Source organism: Ceratotherium simum, chromosome 8 (assembly GCF_057802395.1).
Source record: "Ceratotherium simum simum isolate JZ-2026a chromosome 8, ASM5780239v1, whole genome shotgun sequence".
In the NCBI taxonomy this organism is placed as follows: Eukaryota; Metazoa; Chordata; class Mammalia; order Perissodactyla; family Rhinocerotidae; genus Ceratotherium; species Ceratotherium simum.
In genome coordinates, this window is record NC_141907.1 from 73734373 (window position 1) to 73756519 (window position 22147).

Consider the following 22147-nt stretch of genomic DNA (forward strand, 5'->3'; position numbering starts at 1 on the left):
TATCAAAAAAATACACCTAGAAAATCAAAGCTTATTATAAAATGTTAAGGTGTTATTTAAAAATATAAATTCTTAATTCATGCCTTTTCTGATTTATTCATTTATAAATTCAGTCATTATATTACTAAATATGTATAATTGAAAATCCCAGTTATACTGTATTTTATATATATATAAATATATATATATATATAGATATAGGCTATTTGACAGAAGCCAAGTGCCCATGATTCAACAGAAAAAATGACAAAGTTTGCCTTACTGTAGACTGCTGTTATTACATTAATGTTTTTACCTTCTACTGAAAATAACATTTCTATCATCAGGATATGTATAGTTTAGTTATAAGAAAATATCAATCAGGAATCAGCTGCTGGCTAATTTATCCTAGAATAGAAATATATTTCTGTAGATATGAGTATCACTTATTCCAGACAGATATGTGAAGAAAAATAGACATATATTTATAATTATATATAGAAAAGTGAGGCTACTACCTCATTCCCTAGACTTCTGGAGAGTTCTCTTACCTAGTTGTATGTCTTTGCTCTGAGAGACAACATAGCCTAGGGGCTGAGAGCGCAGACTTTGGTCCTATGTTGACTGGGACTCCCGGCTCAGCCACTTTCTGTGTGGTTTTGAGAAAGTTACTTAGCCCCTGGGTGCCTCAGCTTGCTTGTGTATAAAATGAGGATAATAATGGAATGTCTTAGGATTGTTTTGAGAATTAAATGAGCTCATATTGATAAGTCATTTACATCTATATTTGACACATAGTAATAAAAAAAGTATTTGCAATTCCAGGGACAGAGCAAACAGGGAAATGCCATCCACATTGCAGTCCTGCCCAATACAGAAAGAACGCAGCGGGATGAACTCATCCCGGATGAAAACAGAGCCATCAGTGAGGTGGACAGAGAAGTCTGTCAAGTTTGCAATTAGAAAAAGGTGTTTTTCTTCCTCAGTATGGATGTAGACAGCATTATCTCTGAGAATTAATGGTTGTCCTTGCGATGTGTGTGTGTGTGTGTTTAATCCACTAGTTACCTACTGGATGAGCCAGAAGGATGAGGAAACATTTGCATCTCACACTGGGGGGGGATTTTGAAAAAGATGCAACTTGGAATGCCAAACCACACATTAGATTGTTGTGCTGCCAACTGTGTGCCAAAGCCCACCCTGACCTGTTTTGTTAAAGCCCCCATGGAGTCATATGAGGCAGACTTGGGGGAATGATGTCTGAAAAACAAACCTAGAGCCAGACTAACCCTCAGGCCACTTGTCAGGTGGATGTCTGAGCAGTGGATATGAGACAAGCTTCCTGAAAAGGCTTGTCTGCCTTACACAATTTTTTTAAGTGCTTAGCACAAGATAACCACTCCTGGTATGTATCTTCCCATGATATTTTCTACGCATATATTAGTACTAGAATGCTTTTTGTACAGATATTTTAATTTTCCATATTGTCTTCCTAATTAGAAACAATCATTAATGTACCTAAATGAAACAAGAGACTTACCACTTCTCTCCAGTTTAAGGCTACATAGGCTGCTTAACACACGTCATAGTCTCTTTCCAATTAGTCAAAAAAGGAAGTTTCTATGGTGACCATGCTTATAGTTCTTATACACATTCCTCCTCCTTTCCTTGCCAGTGCCCAATATACATCAAATTACTCATTACATATGAATTGTGCTTCTAAGAATATTCTTAAAATTATTCTACTGATGACTTTTAAAAGTGACTATGCTATTTTTCCCTGAATAATTAAAAGGATAAACCAAATAATTTCTCAATTTATATAGGGCTTTCACAGTAAAGTTTATCGTCAGCACCCATGGGGAATTAATGGATCTTCCTTAAATAGAAAAAGCTTTCCTAAAGAAGGATCCTGAAATTCATATATTTAGCAGAATTTAGATGATTGCATGCAATTTTTATAAATGTGGAGAACTGACACTTCTTAAGGTGATTCTCTGGTAGTTCCCCGGTAGAGACATTTAAATGTCTTTCCTGTGGGGTAACAAAAGGATTTCTGATTAAAAAAAAAAAGGAAATGCTTGGAATTCTGGGTTAAACAAATTTAACCAGGTTCCCTCAGAGCCTTTAATGTGCTAATGTGTCTTATGAATATCCAAAGGGGATGTAGTCCAAATCATTTTTTACACTCAGCATTCCATGGAATCCACTTTTTCTTTTTTTTTTGGGTGAGGAAGATTAGCCCTGACCTAACATCCATTGCCAATCCTCCTCTTTTTCCTGAGGGAGACTGGTCCTGGGCTAACCCCAGTGCCTGTCTTCCCCTACTTTATATGGGACGCCTGCCACAGCATGGCTTGATATGTGGTGTGTAGGTGTGTGCTCAGGATCCGAACCTGCAAACTCCTGGCCACCAAAGCAGAGCACACAAACTTAACCACTACACCACTGCACCAGCCCCTCATGGGACCCACTTTTTCAGTATAACCTCTAAAGGCACCATGCCCATCAGAACATACTTTGGGCAGTGTTGCTTCAGGGAATTCCCAGAATAAAGGGTTAACGTTCCATCTCACCTGTTTAACTCCTCTAAAATTCCTCCTCTTTCAAATGGCTGTCAAGAACTCTATACTTAAGTTAATTGTGTCAGTTCTCATTTCATGTTGCTTATAAACATGATTTTATTATTAAAGTGAGATGGGATAAAAAATAGGATTTTTGTAATGAGATAACATTTTAATTTTCACCATTTATATATAAATACAAGTTAATAAAACACATCACAAAACAGTAAAATTTCATGGTTAATATTTATAGGTGCATAGTTTCATGCTCATGTTTTTAAGTACTGTATATATTAATAAATTTCACAACACATCATTACTCTTAGAATCATTAAAAGACACCTAAAAATCTCATATATGATAGTAAATCACAATTTCTCAACAACAGCAACAAAAAAATAGTGAAGATTTAGAAATAAGTGGTAGTCACTTAGGTGTTTTAAATTTATTTTAATATTTTAGATTTGAAGCCACAATATCCACACAGCACACAAGGACCCTGCTACCATATACTCACTTCCATGGGAGGGAAGCACCGAAACGCTGAGTGGGGGCAGGTACAGATACTTTAATCACTGCAGAAGGAAGAGTTCAAAATACACTGTAAAAACTTTGGGAACATATCATGACTGGGCACGTTGGAACTGAGCACTTGTACAGGATGGAACATCTGTCAGCAGGTCTCAAGGAACTGGGAGCAAAGATATTTCTCAGGCTTCAGGTTCATAGTCTTGATACCCTTCCTAATATTAGGAAAATCAGAAAGACAACATGCAGTGTTAGTGCAAGTCATCAGTAGTCAAGGATTTAAGCCAAATGAGACAGGACATGGCTCACCACTTTGAGTAAAGGTTATACTCATAATGGTTCTGGGACTATCCTGCTACACACAATATAATTTTATTTTTAATAGTTTTGTCTTCCTGTCAAATATAAAACTGAATCATGCTGGTGGTCAGAGTTAGGGTGACCGAATTCTCCTTCCAGATACGCAGTTAACAATCATATGATCTTGTCCTGTAGGACAGATTAGTTGCTCTATCTTGCTCTCAGTTCCCTCAACTGTACATTGTGAGAGCCAGATCAAGTGGCCTAAAAAGCCTCTTCCAGGGCTAAGATGCTCTAATTCTTAGAAGAAAATGAAGACACTTAAAGGCAAGTTACATTTTCTCTCTTTTCACTCTCCCCGTGGAAATTTCTTCTTCATTCATGGCTTCAATTATTACTTCTATTCCAAAGCCCACCCTCGTACAATATATGGATAACATCTACAATAAAAATATTAATGGCCTTAACTAAAGTGGTCAGATTAGTCCTGCTAAAGAACAACTAGAATAATATCAGGATCCTGCTTAAAAACAAACAAACATACTTCAATAACTCAAGTTGCTTTGTGAATAAATTACAAACTTAAATGGCAAGGTTGTTCTGGTACTCTACAATTTGTCTTTGACCCCTCTCTGCAGCCTTAATCTGTCACTCCTCTCTCTGTTCCCCAAGCTTGAATCCTACTGAATTACTCACTGTTCCTCAGACATCTCCTTATGCATTCTCAGACGTGCATGCGTTCGCCTCTGATGTTGCCTTGTGCTAGAATGTCCTCCCCCAGGTTGGCCTATCATAACTCCCATCCCCTCCCACTCAGATCAACACCATGTCTTCTATGCAACTTCTCATCATTGATCTAAACAGATCCTGTAAAATATTATACCTTTTATATCTTGCATACTTTTGCCCCTTTTGTGTGGGGCATAGAGGACAGTCAATAATGTTTGTTAAAGGAATCATGATGAACAAATGAAGGAATAAACTTATATTTGTTTTTATCAAACCTACTAAAGTGTAAACTCCTTATGTCCTGGTACTGTCATTACTCTTTTTGTATTTTCTATAGTGTTTAACATTGTGCCATGCATAAAACGACCCCAAAATATTGGTAAAATCTAATTAGGCAATGAAACAATTTAATTTCAATTTCAATTTCAATAAATGAGATTATTATCAATTTGCCTTTTAATGATGCCATGAAGAATAATACATTAACTATGATACACTTTAATTTTTAATGAAGCAATAATACGTTTTCTTTGCTTGTCTGGTTTTGGTATCAGGGTAATATCGTCCTCAAAGAATTAGTTGGGGAGTGCTTCCTCCTCTCCTATTTTTGGGAGAGGAATTAATTGGTATTAATTACAATTAATAGGTATTAATTATTCTCTAAGTGTTTGGTAGAATTCACCAGTGAAGCTATCTGGTCCTATGATTTTCTTTGTGGGTAGGTTTTTTAAACAATAATTTAGTCTCTTTGTTATAGGTCTATTCAGATTTTCTATTATGTCTTGAGTCAGTTTCATTCATTTAGAAGCATTTTCTAATTTCCTTTGTGATATATTTTCCATTAAAGAAACTTTTATTTTCAAATTAAAATGAAATTATCAAATTATGCTGCTTAAAACACTAGACTGAAATACATCAATTGTTGCAAACCAAGCATTTATCATCTTTCTACTGTATAATTTTTGTAACATTTATTTTACTACGCAAACATCCCACTGGAAATGTATGGCAAATAATAATTACTTTCTTTTGGCATTCAGTTGATTTCTCCAATCTTCCATTTGGGAATTTATTTCAGAATGTAAAGTTTGTAATGAAATAATTCTCTCTGCAGGGATCAGCAAACTTTTTCTGTAAAGGGCCAGATAGTGAATATTTTAGGCTGTGTGGGCCACTTATGGTCTCTGTTGCTGCTGCTGCATTTTTTCTTTCTTTCTTTCTTTTTTTTTCTACAACCCTTAACAAATGTAAAAACCATTATTAGCTTGCAAGTGGTCCACACAATACATGTCCTGGCTTTGGCCAACTTGTGCATCTAGAGAGTAAATCATTGTCACCAAGGACAAGCATAAGCGAAATCTACAGCAACAGATTTTTGGTACTCTTCTTAGAAAGACCCAACTTGAAGTCCTAAACTTTATTTTCAGAGTTTTGTGTACATAAACTTTTACCTCGGGCATTTCATAAGCCTCATTGTCAGGATCCACGGGCATATCTTCCAGAATTCCTTCCTGTGGGGCTCCTTCTTCACTCTAATATTTAAATGGGAAGCATAAAAATAATATGATGAGGTGTCATTTCTCATTTTTTTAAATCAAACATATTTTGAAAACATCTTATATAAAATACCGGCAGAGATGTTGTAAAAATGGCACTCCCAATATTACTGCTGGCATTCTAAACTATACAATGCGTTTGGAAAATCATTGTGATGGCATGTGTTATTAACCCTAAAAATGTACAAATTTTTTGCCCAAGTAATTCACTATCCAGAAAATAGGCCAAAGTTATAGTTCAAAGATGTTTTTCACAGGATCAATGACAGGAGTAAAATTGTTAACCTAAATTGTTCAGTGGAAGATGAAGAGTTTAGAAAATTATCATTCTACTTAATAGATTATTATGAAGACATATATTACTATGACATAAGATTATATAAAAAAATGAGAATCTATTTATGATAGAATGTTTAGCAGAATGTAAAGTGTTACATATATTATGGACACAACCGATGTAGAATTCAGATGCAAAAGTAAAAAGATTGGAAGAAAACACAACAAAATATTAAAAGTACTTTTTGTTGGGTAGTTATACATGTTTTTACTTTTTTGTAAGTTTTTAACTTATATAATGATTTACAATGTAAAAGCACACATTTTATAATTTATTTTTAAATGATGGCAAAGAAATATTTTCTCAAATTTCAAGATTGAAACTATATATATTTGGAAGAAGAAAATCAAATATATGGTCAGACAATTTTCCAGGTATCTCTCCTTAGAAATAGGATACCACAAAACTCAACCTGAAATCGTCATGGTTTTATTAGTATTCTTCATCAAATACCTTGTGTTGCTTTGAAGTTATTCCAGCAAAGTAGTTAGGAAAAGTTAAGGTTCATTGAAAATTGAAAGAGCAGAGAGGCAATGTGAGCCTATAAAGAGATCAGGGCCTCAGCCAACATAGCTTATGTTTAGAAATTTGCATGATGTAAATAATAGCTCCTCATGTCTTCATCATGAAAGTGACTGACAGGTAGGCAGAGGGACAAGGAAATGGTTGACTGTGAGAAAAAGTCAAACTAAAGCTCATGCTTACATTAGCTGGGCAGAGAAGTTTATAGATCATCTTCTTCTGCCCAACTCCCTTTTTATAAACAAAGTCCAAGTTATACATAAATAAAGTAAAATATAAACCATCCCCCTAATACCTTACTTCTAAACATAAAGATATTGTTTTCAGAGTGTTTCATCTCTTAGTACAAGTCAAGAATAGAAGTTCTGTTGCGTGATGGTTAGACATGAGGGCTTATAGCATCACAAGACTTGAGTTCAAATCCTGGCTTCTCCAGATTCTAGAAATTTTGTGATGTTGGACAAATTTCTTAAGCTTTCTCTTAGTATCAAGTAGCCTGACAAATAAAATACAACAGCAATACCTCTTTTAACTGAGGGAGGGGAGTCAATGACATCATTAATTTTCTATTAGTATTTAGATGACTTTTAGTGATAGTTAAGTATGAGGAAAATAAAGTAAATTTCCTGTTGAACTGACAAGCAGACCTTTTTCTAACCTAATTTCTTAGAAGATTTTATATAGCCTGAACAAATAAATATGGCAGAACTGACTTGTTGTCTGAGTATCATAAATGAGGTGCAACTGCACAACTAAGACTGTACTGGTAAATGTTACTAGATGTGTGCGTGTTTGTGTGTGTAGTTGGATGTGTCTGTGTGCATCTTCAAAGTTCAGCCAAGTAATGTTGGGTATTGCTTGTGAATTCATTGGCTAGACTGATCATATATTGGGATCGGGTGAAATCCATCTCTGTTAATTTTAAATATTAGTTCACTCAGGTTGCAAGTATATAATAACTGCTTATTTTAAAAAGTATATGCGAGGCCAGCCCCATGGCTTAGTGGTTAAGTTCGTCACGCTCCACTTCGGCAGCCTGGGTTCAGTTCCCAGGTGCAGACCTACACCACTTGTTGGCAGCCATGCTGTGGCAGCAACCCACATACAAAGTAGAGGAAGACTGGCACAGATGTTAGCTCAGGGTGACTCTTTCTCAAGCAAAAAGAGGGAGATTGGCAACAGATGTTAGCTCAGGGCGAATCTTCCTTAGCAAAAAAAAAAAAGAAAAAGTATATGCATTTCTGAGCATGCATTTACCTACTCCTTAAAATTGCACTTTGAATATCTACAGTTTATAAAGTAAAATATGTACCACTTATTTTGAACTAAATACAGGGCATAAAAATTGCACTCACTTATATAACCACTATATTTTATATGTTCTTGAGAAATTATCTTTTTTTTTTGGTGAGGAGGATTAGCCCTGAGCTAACATCTGTTGCCAATCTTCCTCTTTTTGCTGAGGAAGATTGGCCCTAGGCTAACGTCTGTGCCCATCTTCCTCTACTTTATATGTGGGATGCCTGCCATAGCATGGCTTGATAAGCGGTGCGTAGGTCCGCGCCCGGGATCCAGATCTGTGAACCCCAGGCTGCTGAAGCAGAGCGCTAACTTAACTACTACACCGCTGGGCCAGTCCTTGAGAAATTATATTAATCAAAAGTTTAAAAGAGGGCCGGCCCCGTGGCTTAGCAGTTAAGTGTGCGCGCTCCGCTGCTGGCGGCCTGGGTTCGGATCCCAGGTGCCCACCAACACAGCTTTCTCTGGCCATGCTGAGGCCGCGTCCCACATACAGCAACTAGAAGGATGTGCAACTATGACGTACAACTATCTACTGGGGGGCTTTGGGGAAAAAAAAAGAAAATATAAAGGAGGAGGATTGGCAATAGATGTTAGCTCAGAGTCGGTCTTCCTCAGCAAAAAGAGGAAGATTAGCATGGATGTTAGCTCACAGCTGATCTTCCTCACAAAAAAAAAAAAGTTTAAAAGAATTATAAAATTGGCTTAATTGTGGGCAAGGGTTTGGGAAACCATAGAGGAAATGCAAATACAATATTAAAAGAGAGATCAAATAAGTAAGCTAAAAGAATAAAGACAGATAAATGGAAGAAAGAGGGAAAAAATGAAATAAGATGGAGGATGAAAAATCAAAGATAAACACTAGGATGTTCAATAACTATCAACATGTCACAAGAACAGGCCTGGACCCACTAAAGGAATAAATATATACTGCTTTCACAAGTCTGACTGCTGGGTTTTTTCACTGTTGTTCTCTGCAGAATGCAAGTATTGATTTCATTAAAATAAAAATGCATTAATATTAATAAATTATCATTATAACTTTAAAGATCTTAAATACCTGTATTTCGTTACATGAAGTGGAGACAGCTCTCAGAACTCCTATGAGGCAGACTGTCCTTAGCCACATCTTAATGAGGAAACTTGGTCTTTAGAGGAGTAATTTACTCAGTCAAATTGACAGAGGTGACTCCTGACTGTGCTCTTAACCACCATCCTGAGCTTCTCCAAGAGTTTTGGCATTCAAAACGTTTTCTTTAATTGAATTACTTATAGATTTATGTAACTCAGAAATAGGACATTCTATCATGTTCCTGACTATGCCCAGTCTATTCCTTTAAGACACAGTTAAGAGTCTATTGTTGGAAAACAAAATTCTCATAATGTGATTGCTGAAACCCATCAAAAAAGTTTATTCACAAACATTACAAGCTCTATGGGGCCATTACATCTTTTATATTACAAAAGTTTACCTAGAAGGAAAACAAACAATATTAGTTAAAGCACAGGTGAGAATTATCTTTATGAAAACACTCACCTATCACCTGTGCGCAGAAAAACCCACTCCGAGGGCAGGACTAGAGGAACTAGTGAGGGTCAAGAACTATTGCGGATGAAGTGGCAGTGTTAAAGGTAGACCTAGTCTCATGATGATTCCCGGAACACAAGTAGCCAAAATCCTTTAAGAACAGGGATAACTGATATTCAGTTTCCTATTTTATCCAGTCCTGTGCTGCAATATAATTTCACCATCCCTCTCTGCCCCTCACATAACTGTTGTCCCTAAATCTCCACTAACGTTTGCTACACAGTGGTCAGGATAAGACACTGCAAGATGAGAAAGGCACAGCATGGGTAGGAGATGGATTATTTTATGGAAGAAATTAGAACCAGAACTGACCAGGAGAAACGTAACCCTAGGAAAACCATGAAGCATGTATCTTGCCTTTCCTGTACAAACTGCATCTTAGGGTAAACCAATAGTTGATGAGTGTAAGTTTTCCTTTATAGATGTAATCTAGCTAAGGAAGGAAAGGTAGACTATCACCTTTTTACGAGGAATCTGGGCAATGATCATCAACAGCTGCTAACATGACATGAAGAGATACAACCACATATCATGTGCCCCAGATGGAAGCACACATCACCACCTATAAGATGTCCTTGCCAAACATCTGAATTTGATTCACATCTAACTATCACTAGATCTGATAATTTACCAGCAAATATAAGGGGCTGAAGAACATGTTCACATCATTAGACACAATCAGCAAATTCCTGACTGTGGGGAACAACACAGGACAAACAGCACAACTACTTCAACAAGTCAATTGCAAGGAAAACACAAGTTTCGGGAAACCTGTAGATCAAAGTAGACTCAAGAGAGCACCGGAAAATTGCAACTTAAGAACATTATTTTATGCTTATTTGGATCCTGATATAAGCAAATATGAGACAGTTGGGGAAATGTGAACACTGACTGGATATTTAATAAAGAGTTATGTTTATTCTTTGAGTGTGATAATATATTGGAGTTTTGCTTAAAGAATCCTTAACTTTTAGAAATTAAATAATCAAATGTTTACAGATCAAATAAGCTATCTAGGTATTTGCTTTGAAATGATCCAGGTTTGAGTGGGAAGAAACGGGTGGAGTATAGAAGCAGCAAGAGTCTATTACTTGATTGTTGGGTGTATATGTCTAATTTTTCACAGATTTTTAGAAGTGCATATGCTTATTTCAATAGTTATTCTCTAATGTTTTTCTGAATATGATTAGGTGATCTAAATTTGTCAGCTCTATTATATTAATAGATTTTTAAGCATACTAAAATATTTGGCAGCTATTCTAGGATAGAAATCACAATCAAACACTTTAGATAATCACCAGATATAATTTTATCCCTATACCTGTATATTTACCATTTTATAAACCTATCTCTAAAATCATTGAGTGTTTTCTAGAAAGATCTCTTAATAAATTTCAATTTCAACTCCAATTTAGAACTGTGCCTAATTATGCTTTGTATATTACAAAAAAGAACATTAAAATATTGTATGTTACGGATATTAAGGACTTGTTTTCAAAACATAATTGAAAATATAAAATTCAGCTTCTATTCATTTTACCACAAAGAAAAAAATACCAATAAACAAATGTTGAACACCTTTGAAAAAACACATTTTGTTCCCAAATTTTCATTATGATAATATATCAAGCCAGAATATGTTAGGGTAATAATATACATGAGAAAAATGTCTGGATTATAGTATATGTTTGCATGTTTAGGAAGAGAACTTGTGTGCAAGGTTCTACAGAGTATATAGAGTAAGAAGACTGTTTTTCTCTCATCAGCCCTATCTCCAGAATAGCTCTGCTTTCCTTTCTTAAGTGGGATTGTTTTAAGAACAAGGAAATAGAGTAAGTTTAGTATCTTATGTCTGCATATGACCCATAGAAAGAAAAACAGTTATCAAAAATATTACAGTGAAATGGCCCTCCATTGCCAATAAGGAAGGGTACGGACTTAGAAGCTGTAGGGAGCAGAAATGGCTGTGACTGACCTCTCTCACCCTAAAAAACAAACTCTAGTTCTTTTTAAATGAACCTATTATGTCAAACAGCTGATACGTAACCAATTACCAACTGATGCTTGCCTTAGCTAAACTTCTCTACAAAACAGATCACGAGATGACGCTTCACTGCGAATACTTCATTGGGAAGTGCAATTCTAGGAAAGTGAAAGCGAGGGAAAAGGAAGGTAGCTGAGGGGTACTGGGAAGCAATAGCAGCGTGGGAGAGAGTCATGGCCGATCACTCAGCGTGCTTGAGGGCAGGGGCTTGAGAGCCACCCAACTTGCTGTTGCATTGTGAGCAAGGTGGTGTAGCTTCCCCGACTCTCAGGACCTCCCACAGCCTTTCTATTGGCCGTGTAAGGGGTAATTCCCTGTATTAAAAACCTTCATATTTGCGAAACCAGGTAGAGTCTGTTTCCTTGATCAAACTCTGATTCAAAAGGTAATCAAATTTCATTAACTTTGCTTGTATTTAGATTTGACACTAATGTTTCACATTGTTGTATAACTTTTGGTTAGCATACTTATCTTTATGAATACAACTATATACATACTATTGCATTTTATTTCATATTTTAAGCCATACTATACATAGATATGTTTAAAAAACAAGAAAACAGGCCCAAAATGGAGTTGCTTATGCTAAACCACATGTCACCAAACTGAGACATAATTGCAGTTTCTGCTCTCCCAGAAATGGATTCCTAAACCAGACAATCAGGAATCGCCTGATCAGCACTAGTGAGGTCATCTGCCTGACAGAGCTCTGCTGTCCCCCAAAGGAAAGTGAGCTTGCAATAACCAGCCAGCTTTTTGCCAGGATAAACTCCTTGTTCCCACTCCCTTCTGCCTATGAAAGTCTGTGTACGGCTCCTCTGAGCTCTTTTCTATCTGCTAGATGGGATGCCACCTGATTCCAATCAACTTTTGCTCAGACAAACTCTTAAAATTTCTAATATGCTTCAGTTTATCTTTTAACAGTTCTGGTGTCAGAAGAGGGGACTGCAAGAGACCCACGACAGCCCCCCTCAGGAGCAATGAGCAACCAGGTGCCTGTTGAGCCCCTTGAACTTGCTGCTTCCTTGCTGTCTCTGGAGGTCACGGGTAAGTTCCTTTCAGATCCTAGCTCTGCAGTTTTTTGCATTATGAGCTTTCAGACTTTGAGCATTGCTTTTTCTAGATGGGGCCTGGAAACCAGCCAGAGCTGGACTGGGTCTGACTTAAAAACTGGAGTTGGTCTGGGGTCAGACTGGGTCCGACTTAAGCTGGACTGGGGCCAGTGTGAGGCACCAGGTGGATAAAATCTTGTTTTAAGGCTGAACAAGCAGGTTAATCTTACCAAATATAACTTTAAATTACAGTGGCCACAGTGGAAAACTTTTAACCTGGATAAGCTTATCAATTTACCAGGTGCCTTAGAGAGAAAGGGGTCTCAACCAAGCGCTCACCATAAAGAGTAGAGGGAAAATTAGTTTTCCTCCTCTACAGTTTCTGGTGACCAGGATGAGACCCACTGGGACATTCCACTCACTCCAGAGCCTGCGGAAGAGATCCTGGGAGAATAGCAGACGCCAGCAAAGGGTGAGGATTCTTACAAAAGTCAGCTCTCTCAGGGGCCAGTCCAGCGGCATAGTGGTTAAGTTTGCGCGCTCCACTTCGGCGGCCCAGGGTTTGCGGGTTCGGATCCTGGGCCGGGACCTACCCACCACTTATCAAGCTATGCTGTGGCAGGTGTCCCACGTGCAAAATAGAGGAAGATGGGCACAGATGTTAGCTCAGAGCCAGTCTTCCTCAGCAAAAAGAAGACGGGCAACAGATGTTAGCTCAGGGCTAATCTTCCTCACCAAAAAAAAAAAGTCAGCTCTCCCAGATCTCTATATGTGGTGCCTGGTCAGGAGAGAAAGGTAAAATTTCACATTTTCCTGTCCTTTCCAAATTCAGATTGGCAGGCAAAAAACATTTGTAAGAATTAGATCTTTGAACTCTGACTTGTGAATTTGCTTTCAGATACCTATTGCTTGACGATACTTTCTCTCCCAAAGACAGCTATTGCCTTCTTGCTTGTCTCCTGTCCTGAGAACTTGGTTTGGCAACCCTCAGGTTAGGGGCCCCAAAAATATGGCTGGACAGAAATATGGGTTGCACCTCATTTGTGGCTAGATATAGCTGGACAGAAATGTGGGTTGCACTCCACAAACGCACTCTGTCTCTTTCACAAATATTAGTAAAAAGCTTTAGCTATCTGAGCAGGTAACTTTAACTTATTTCACCCGCCAGGAATACAATTTGGATCTAACTGTTCCTTTATAAACTAGTGAGTTTTGCATTATTGTACCTGTCTCATAGCTAAAATTTTGAAACAAAAGCTATAAGATCTCTATTTGTATCAGTCTATATGTTTATGTATGTCTATGTATGTTATAAATGTGTGATTTTTTTTTCTACTGCTGGATAGTATTGCCAAAATTAACTTGTAAAGAGCTCTATTTAATTGGCTTAAAGACAAACAAGCAATTATATAAATCAAGAATGCTCTCAGAAATATAAAAACCCAAATGTTTTTCAAGTTCACATGATCTAGGATAATGTTTGGTAAATAAATGCTAGCTTAAGTTTGTTGGTTTAATTAAAACAGGTGTGTCTTTAGAGTTATCAGCATCAATTATAATACTCTTATTCTACCTACAAGTCAAATAAGTTCATGTTGTCTCTGTTATAGAATTTGTCAGCAAGAAAGATAACTTCAGATGATGGTTACCTATTTAATGTTCCATGAAATTTTCATGACTAATCTAACCATAATTGTTAAGAACAACAAAAATTAAATAGATGTAAGTGAGATAAAAGTTTACAAATCGTCTTTTCAACAATAACTATGCTTTACCTTATGTCCACTTAAATAGTTTCCAAAATCTTTTTGGTAACTTGAAACCTTTAAAGTTATACTGAGACAAGTTAAATAATGGATATTCATTGAATATCTAGATAATTTTCAAATAAGATAAAATGCTGCAACATTAATTACTGATCATAGGTTTATCCACTTTGGGCTTCCTTTTACAGAGGAACTAAAGACATTTGAGTCTATTAGTAAACACGCTTTGTGCCACATTGAAAAATTTATTATGAAGAAGATGCTTCTAGAAATTATTAAATGTATTTATAAATTTGCCAGTCCACAGAATGCTAGTGTAACAGTCCACAATTACTTAGTTTTTACTAGGCATTAAAGATTCTAAGGGTTAAGAATTCTAATCAACATGTTATTAAAAATACTTAGAAATAATAACAGTGAAAATAAACAACTGTGCATGAAAAGTAGATATGGAAAGTAAAATGATTAATTGTTCCAGAAGGAGAAAGAGGAAAAAGTCTGAATGGATAAAAAGAGTTGTACAAGGTTTGTGGAAAAGAAATCCTGGGAAAGGAATTTTATGTGTGGTCAAACTGGCTGAGATTGGAATGGATTTAAGTTTTAAAAAAATGAGTTAATATCAAAAGTACAATGGTACAAAGTTAGAATTTGGTTTTCTCTCTGTTAAAAGAACAAAGTTTTCTTAGATTATTGGTGTACTCTTAATAAGAAATTGTAAACAAAGGTTTTTCTTTACTTTTTAAGTAATCTGCCTGGACAGCAAAGATTTTGTGTCTTACCAAAAAATAACTTACTGTGCTTCACATTGTCTGTTTCAGGTCTTTGATTACTTAAGAAGACCCAGTCCTCTCAATATTAAAAAAGCTAAGTGTTGTTCACAACTATGTAACCTTTTGCATTTGCTTTTAACATCTTCTTTGGTCACTCTGGTTAAATAAGTAATTAAGCAGTATTTCATAATGATCTGTGATCCTAATTAATCAAATGTTCAAACCTTTTGACATTTTCTTAAAATCAAATTCTAAATGGAGTCTTTTTGACCTCAATCAACTTTAAGATTTTCCAGAAGGCCTCTGGAAAATCTCAAAGAATTTTTCTCTCACTTTGTAAAGGAGAAATGTTAAACTAATTGGGTTTATTTGGTATGTTAAATTACATGGAAAACATTGTCAAATAAGTGATGATAAACCTTCTTAGGTTATATAGATATATATTCATGCATATTATTAATATGTGTTCTAGAAATTGTATGAAATTTCTAAAAATCTGATATGTCCTGCTATAATGTTTTTAGTCATATATTCCAGTTGTTATCTTATAATGTTGTATATCACAGAAATAACCAAATTTCCTTATCAATTCCATTATAATGAACTCTCATCAGATCTTTAACCACGGGCATTTTTAGGTCTTTTGACATTCACGGACAGTTATTGTTTTACTCTGGTGCTTTTGCAGAAGTGAGATTCATGGAAAAGACCTTATTAGGTACTTTTGACCCCTGACACTGCTGCCAAATTACAAGATGTTGAAACTTGAGTGCATATTTCACCTGACATTTGGTCCTGTGCAAAAGCTGGAGACCCCAAAATCAAATTGACTGGGAAGAGAAGTAGCCAACATTGAGGTGGACTGCTTCCTCCCAAGATGTCAGATCAAGAATGTTTCTTTCCATTCCTCCTTCCCTCTCTGACCATCGTTTTCCTCATTCTTATACCATGAAAGTCTTTATGATTCTTTCATCTACCTTTGCCTTGCTCTGGCCTGGAAAGATAATGCCATTGTCAACACAGGCCATTGCACAGGCAGGTAATTCAACTTCCAAATAACTGTTAGATTTGCTACCATGCTGGTGATCCTGCAGTTCTCCCCAGCACAAACTTCTCCCTGATTTCTAATGCCTCAGTTTCTTGGCAGCAAACTCAGCCCTCTCTCTGTCATGTCAGGCTCCCTTACCCTGGGGGTTCATTTTCCTGTCTCTGGTTAACAATCCCAAACCTGGGGAAGTTGGCGTACAGGCTCTGTACAAAGAAAGGGACATAAGGCAAGGGTAGCTAAAATAAAACCATCTGTGTGGTCCACATACCCTTACATTTTCCTGGCCTCCATGGCTGTCACCATTCTGGTCCCAAGACCCAGACTCAAATGGGAATTACCAGGAGGCTTCATGATTCAAAATGTGTGGCAGATCCCTACTCCCCTGGGGTCCTTGTTAAAAATGCAGGTTTCTAGGGCACTGTGAATGTCTGATATGCTTCTTGGAAATCACTACCTGACATCACCAACTGTAAATTCTGTGCCATCATTTGGTACAGAGTATAGCAATGTAGTTGCCGTCAATGTGAACACATAAAAAAAAATTTTTTTAAGTCTTCCACTTTGAAGGCTATGAAAGATTGTCGGTAAATGGTCAGGGTGTTCTAAACACTCTGAGAAGCAATACATGATGATCTTTATAGTAACAAGGCTTCATCCACTACCTGACGGCTATGCCTTAAACATTCAAAGCAGCAGAAGCACTCTTTTCCCCACTGCTTTTACATTGCAAGATATTTTGCAGGGGAACCATGATTTTACTGCATTGTGGAACAATGTTAATCAACCCCAAATAACTCAACACCTCAAACTGTTGGGGATGGAGGAGAGAGACAGTAACCTTAGAGATAAAGGAAGAAACTAAACAAAGAACTCCAACTTAAGAGAGATAAAAAGGTTCTGCTTAGCACTCAACTTAAAGAATCCAGTGTTTCTGATATGAAATCAAGCTCAGAACTCCTGTTCAAGTAAAATAGCATAGCCTTTTCAAAACTGTGCATATCATGTACTCTCCATATTTAAAGGGAGAGTATATGATATGTTTGTAGATAGCACAATAGTGTATTTCGCTAAGAGAAAAACTAAAAAATGAAGAAAGCAGATATGAGAATCTTTTTTAAAAGTAAGGTTAAGATATATTCCATACATACAATTTTTTGTTGTCAATTCTTAGTGTCCTAATAATGTCATTTGGGGTGGGGAGCCAAGGGCATCTGATTCAAAATCAGGTTAATTTTAATTTTTTTTTCAGCAGCTAAGGAATATTATAAGGAAAAGAAATTGAACAAAATTTTAAAAACTTTGGACAATGTTATTTAATCCTTAAAACCAAAACAATATATGTAGTTCACAAATACCAATATATTTTGTCTTAATATTATGTACTGGAAATAAAATATAAAAATAATGTAATGATCATATTTATTATTTATAGGCTATAAAGAGTGTTTAAATGCATTGTAGCAATTAAATGTTATGATGTGAGAAACCATGAGAATGGGCATGTTCTGGTATAACCAACCACACACACAGACACACACACAACACAGGACCACTGATTATATCTGGGGCTACCTCTTGAGACCATCTTGAATCTCCTAATTAAAAAGAGCAACCATAGCAGGTGATTTTCATCATAAATTACTTACACCACAAGCAAAAACTAGCAATAAGGCTGAGTGAAGATGTGGCTCCTGGTCATCTGTTAGGCTTTCTTATTGGCTAAGTGACCTATTCGCCTCATCAGCTGTGTTGTACACCTACTCAGATTGTGTCTCAGCAAATTTGCAACTTACTATGTCATCAACCATCTGAATCACTTGGGAAAAGTCAAACTGATGAATACCATAAGTCATATAGTAAAGACATTATACTATACCTAGTTCATACCAACAAAGGAACCTTTTCAGATTAAAAATGCAAATCTATTTTAATTAAACAATACTTTTAATTAAATGGTACATAGAAATAATATGTATTTAGAGCCATTCATGCTCTACTTTGGATATTCTATTAGCATATTACTCATTTTCTTGCCTTTTGCCTTTCTCTTTCTTTAATCATGGCAATCCCCCCAGAGAGAGAAAGAAGGATAAAAGGAACAGGCAAAATGAAAACTAGTTTTTGACTGTTTTTAAAAGGTTTGGGAGTGGAGGAAAGAGTCAAGTCAATACATTAAATCTATCTTGGAGTTATTTTTGGATACTGTTTATCAATATTATCCCCAAACCCAGTTTTAAATACATTCTACATAAATTACAAAATAATTGGTCTATAAATCAGGAATTAGTGTGAAATCATTTTTTAGAAGAAATTTTCATTATATAGCAAAGCAGTAGTATTCTATCTTACATCCTCATTCTCCTTGCTAAGCATAACCAGCAGCTCACCGATTGCCATGTTTATGACAATGTCACGTAATTAGCTGACTCACCTAATAAGACTGCACAGCAGAGCAACATTGCCAGTTGTTTCCCCGTTACTTGGAATATAGACCTAGTTGCAAATACTAATATACAACAGGAAGGCTGGAAATAAACTATTTTCAGTTTTCTAAAGATTATATTTAAAGATTAACCCTCCTCTTCCATTAATGAAAAAAATACTATTATATACATTTAAATATAGATTTAAATTTGATTAAGTTTGCATAGATAGGATTCTTGAAGATCAGCCCCTTGGGTAGTGATTGAATAAGACATCAAAGTAAAAGTGGGTCAACCTGAGAAAAATCTACTCTTGTTCTGAGCTCAGAAGCAGCCACTCATTTCATTTTTGCAAATGCATTGACATATGGAGGCAAATGTTAAAACTAGCAACTGGGTGATGAATCAGTGGAGAGTGCAGGCTTTGACAAAGAAAGAGATAGAGAGTCTGCTTCTATATTTTAGGGAATTTAGGGAATGCTGAAAGGCTCCTGGAAAGAGGAAATCTGCTGTCAAGATCTTAGTGAGCCAACACCCAGGTGTTTGCTTTCAAAAATAGGTGGGAAACTGGTCTTAATATCTGACTGGGAGAAAATACTTCAGGCAAAACAAACTGCTCATACACAAAAGGGTAGATAGGCCTTATAGGGCTCTAAGTAAAGAGTGAAGACAATAGCTTCAAGACCAGTGGATATGAAACCCAGGAGAAGAGTCTTAAAGAGCAAGATAGAGATGTGTCTTCTTCATCTAAAAGAGTAAAGATTAGGAAAGGCTAAATAAAGCCAGAGCAAGAACACAGGACATTCAGGTGCATGTGATAACCTAACGTTCCAGGAGTCTCCTTACTACCAGGAACAGATGCCAGTCAAGTGTGAAGGGCTTTCAAGATCTGGAAGGAAAAGTCTTCAAGTGGATCTGAGCCTTCAAGTTGGAATACCTTTGTTTAGCATTTATGACAGACAGAAGGCACTGAGGAACAATGCCCCACAGACCACAGTAGTCAATTTCAATAGCCGTTGCAATTATTCTACCCCGAAAATTCTTTCATTGTTAAGCTTTGTCATACAAGTTGTGGTTGTTACTTGCTTTTGGTTACTTAGAAAAAGTTTCCTCTGAAAACCTGTATCCATGTCTCAACAGATCTGAGATAAAAGGGAATCTACTTACAAGATTATCAAGAAAGAGAATGGATGTATCCTTAGAAGATCATTCAAATGAAATATTATTAAAATGCTCAATTTTCCATCTTATTGTGACATGGAGTAACAATAATAGCTAAGATTTATTTAGTGCTTACTCTGTATTTGGTACTGTTCCAAGAGTGTCACATGCATTATTTGATCTTAAAAAATAATTCTATGAGGAAGTTGCTACTATTATCTCTACTTTATCAACGAGTGAACAGAAATAGTTAGTCTGGCACCAGAGCCGCACTCTTAGCTGTACTATGCAATATTATTTGTCAAGCTTCTTGAAAAAAAAAACCTCTTACGTACTAAAATATTAAGTTGAGCTGCTTACACAAGATAAAATTGTTTCAAAAAATTAATACTCTCAAAATACAACATAAATATGATTAAATATCTGAGCTATCTCTATTACTACTTAGAAGTTTGTTGCTGTTTTTATCAGAAAAAAATGAGGCTAAAAGAATTGCATATATATATATATGATATATTTACAAGGGCAAAAACCAGACAGAATATATTTTTTATCACATGGTTATTAAATCTGCAAACACTAAGTTAACTTATTGTTACAAGGAAAAATAGCTTATTATGAATTCAACGCAGAACATTTTTCTGGTTTAGACATTTTCATTAGAGTGTGTTCTAACAGATGATAAAATTGTCAGAAATAAATTGTTCATTTTTTCCCTTAAATATGTGGCACAGAAACTATAATTTTTTAGAATGGTTTGAAATGTCGTCACTTGAGTTTCTTTCTTCACTCCTTTCGACCAACCGATAAGGCTTTTGCTTGGGTCACAGGAATTATCTTCCTAGCTGAACACTGGAAACCATCATCTCTCGCCAGCACCAAGTCCATTTTGATTGTCACAATAAAACATAATGGTCCACTAAGTCCATGGGTGGATGTTACACTTAGTCATGATGTTTCTGTATTCATTTACCCTGTCTCATTCCACAGAGAATTTGAAGGGGAATAAGAGAATTTCTTCATCGCAGCAAATGAATACCCTTTCCTTTGTCTAATGTTATCTTTTTTCTTTCTTTAATTAAGCACTAAATGTTTACTTGTGTCCTTTTAATTACTTTTAAAGCATCCATTCTTCTGGATTACATTATTGAACTCTCAATAAATTAATACAGAATTCTGTATTTAATTTTTTCAACCTTTCTCCCTTCTTTAATTTGGTTCATTTATAGCTCCCTTTGGTTTTTATTGAGTGGAAATTTCTGATTTCTGTATCAGAGTGAAAGAAACAATTATACAAAATATACAAAAGACGCTGCAACTCTCTCTATGGTTGCAAGGAGTAGGTGGAGAGAGTGGGTGGATGTGTGCCTGTGTGTGTTGGAAAACTATATATTAAGGATGATTCCTAATTCCATCACTGTTGAGGACCTAAAACTGTGGTTACACAACCACTGTAAATACTTTGTATCATAGTCGTTCCCCCCCCCCCCCCCACCGCCGCCCCAGACAACAGTATACACTATTTGTTGTTTGGAAGCCCAGGAGAAGATATGCATTTAAAACCATGGGATTTGGTGGCCCGTTGACCTAGTGGCAGATGGTATCTGTGAGATTTCGAGCAATTTAGATGTCTCAACTGGAAAATGGCAATAATAAAACCTTTCTCAGACTATTGTTGTATTAAATGAGATGAATACATAAAATAGCCTATAATGACCATTGCACGGTCATAATAACACCAAATATTTACTGAGCATCTACTAGGTCCTAGATTGTCTTGAGCACTTTATTTTTGTTATCTATGTATCCCAGTAAATGTATATCATATATTGTCTCAAGACATATTACCTACTCTTGTTGTTATATTTTCATCTTATTGCTAGTTTTAATTTTTATTCTTTATTTTTATTAAAGTGTAGTTGACATACAGTATTATGTAAAAATATGGAACATTTCACAAATTTGTGTGTCATCCTTGCACAGAGGCCATGCTAATCTTCTCTGTATTGTTCCAATTTTAGTATATGTGCTGCCAAAGCAAGCAGCTACTTTTATTTTTATAAAAGCTTTACTTGGAAAATATTGAAACAAAAAAACTATTTTAAGAGTGGAAGCTTTTGTCTTGTTTCATTGACTAGCTACATTTGACTCTCCAGTGAACCTCAGTGTTTTGCCTTTCTCAAACCGATGCACAAGTCCTCTTTGTTCTTTCTTTTAGCTGCCTGGAATACAGTGAAATTGTTTAGTACTGAACGATAGATAGGCCTTGATGTACCCCGAGCACATCCTAGAGACACAGATAAGAAGGAAAAGCTACAAGTGCAGTGTTCTAATTGTTTTCAACTGAAGACTGACAAGCAGAAGCAATGCTATATTTAGACCATACCAAGGGTGAGAAATATTCACAGCACCAGTACTTGAAGATGAATATATTTTGATGTTTATAATGCTCATAAAGAGATACCTCTTATCCTTGCAATA

General features: G+C 36.0%; 1 protein-coding gene and 1 non-coding gene across 2 annotated transcripts in view; both read right to left on the reverse strand.

Moving 5' to 3' along the window:
- Positions 1-2978: 2978 nt before the first annotated feature.
- The window catches only part of SNCA (synuclein alpha), a 119441-nt gene continuing 100272 nt past the window's right edge, over positions 2979-22147 (reverse strand). Inside the window, exons 5-6 of the mRNA XM_087434592.1 lie at positions 5552-5632; positions 2979-3286 (exon numbers count right to left, since the gene is read on the reverse strand). Coding sequence (XP_087290718.1) covers positions 3254-3286; positions 5552-5632 — 114 coding nt within the window. The 3' untranslated portion in view covers positions 2979-3253. The remainder of the gene's footprint in view (positions 3287-5551; positions 5633-22147) is intronic.
- On the reverse strand, positions 21605-21707 carry LOC147916504 (U6 spliceosomal RNA). Its single transcript, XR_015553059.1, has one exon. It is a non-coding gene; the product is annotated as a U6 spliceosomal RNA (small nuclear RNA).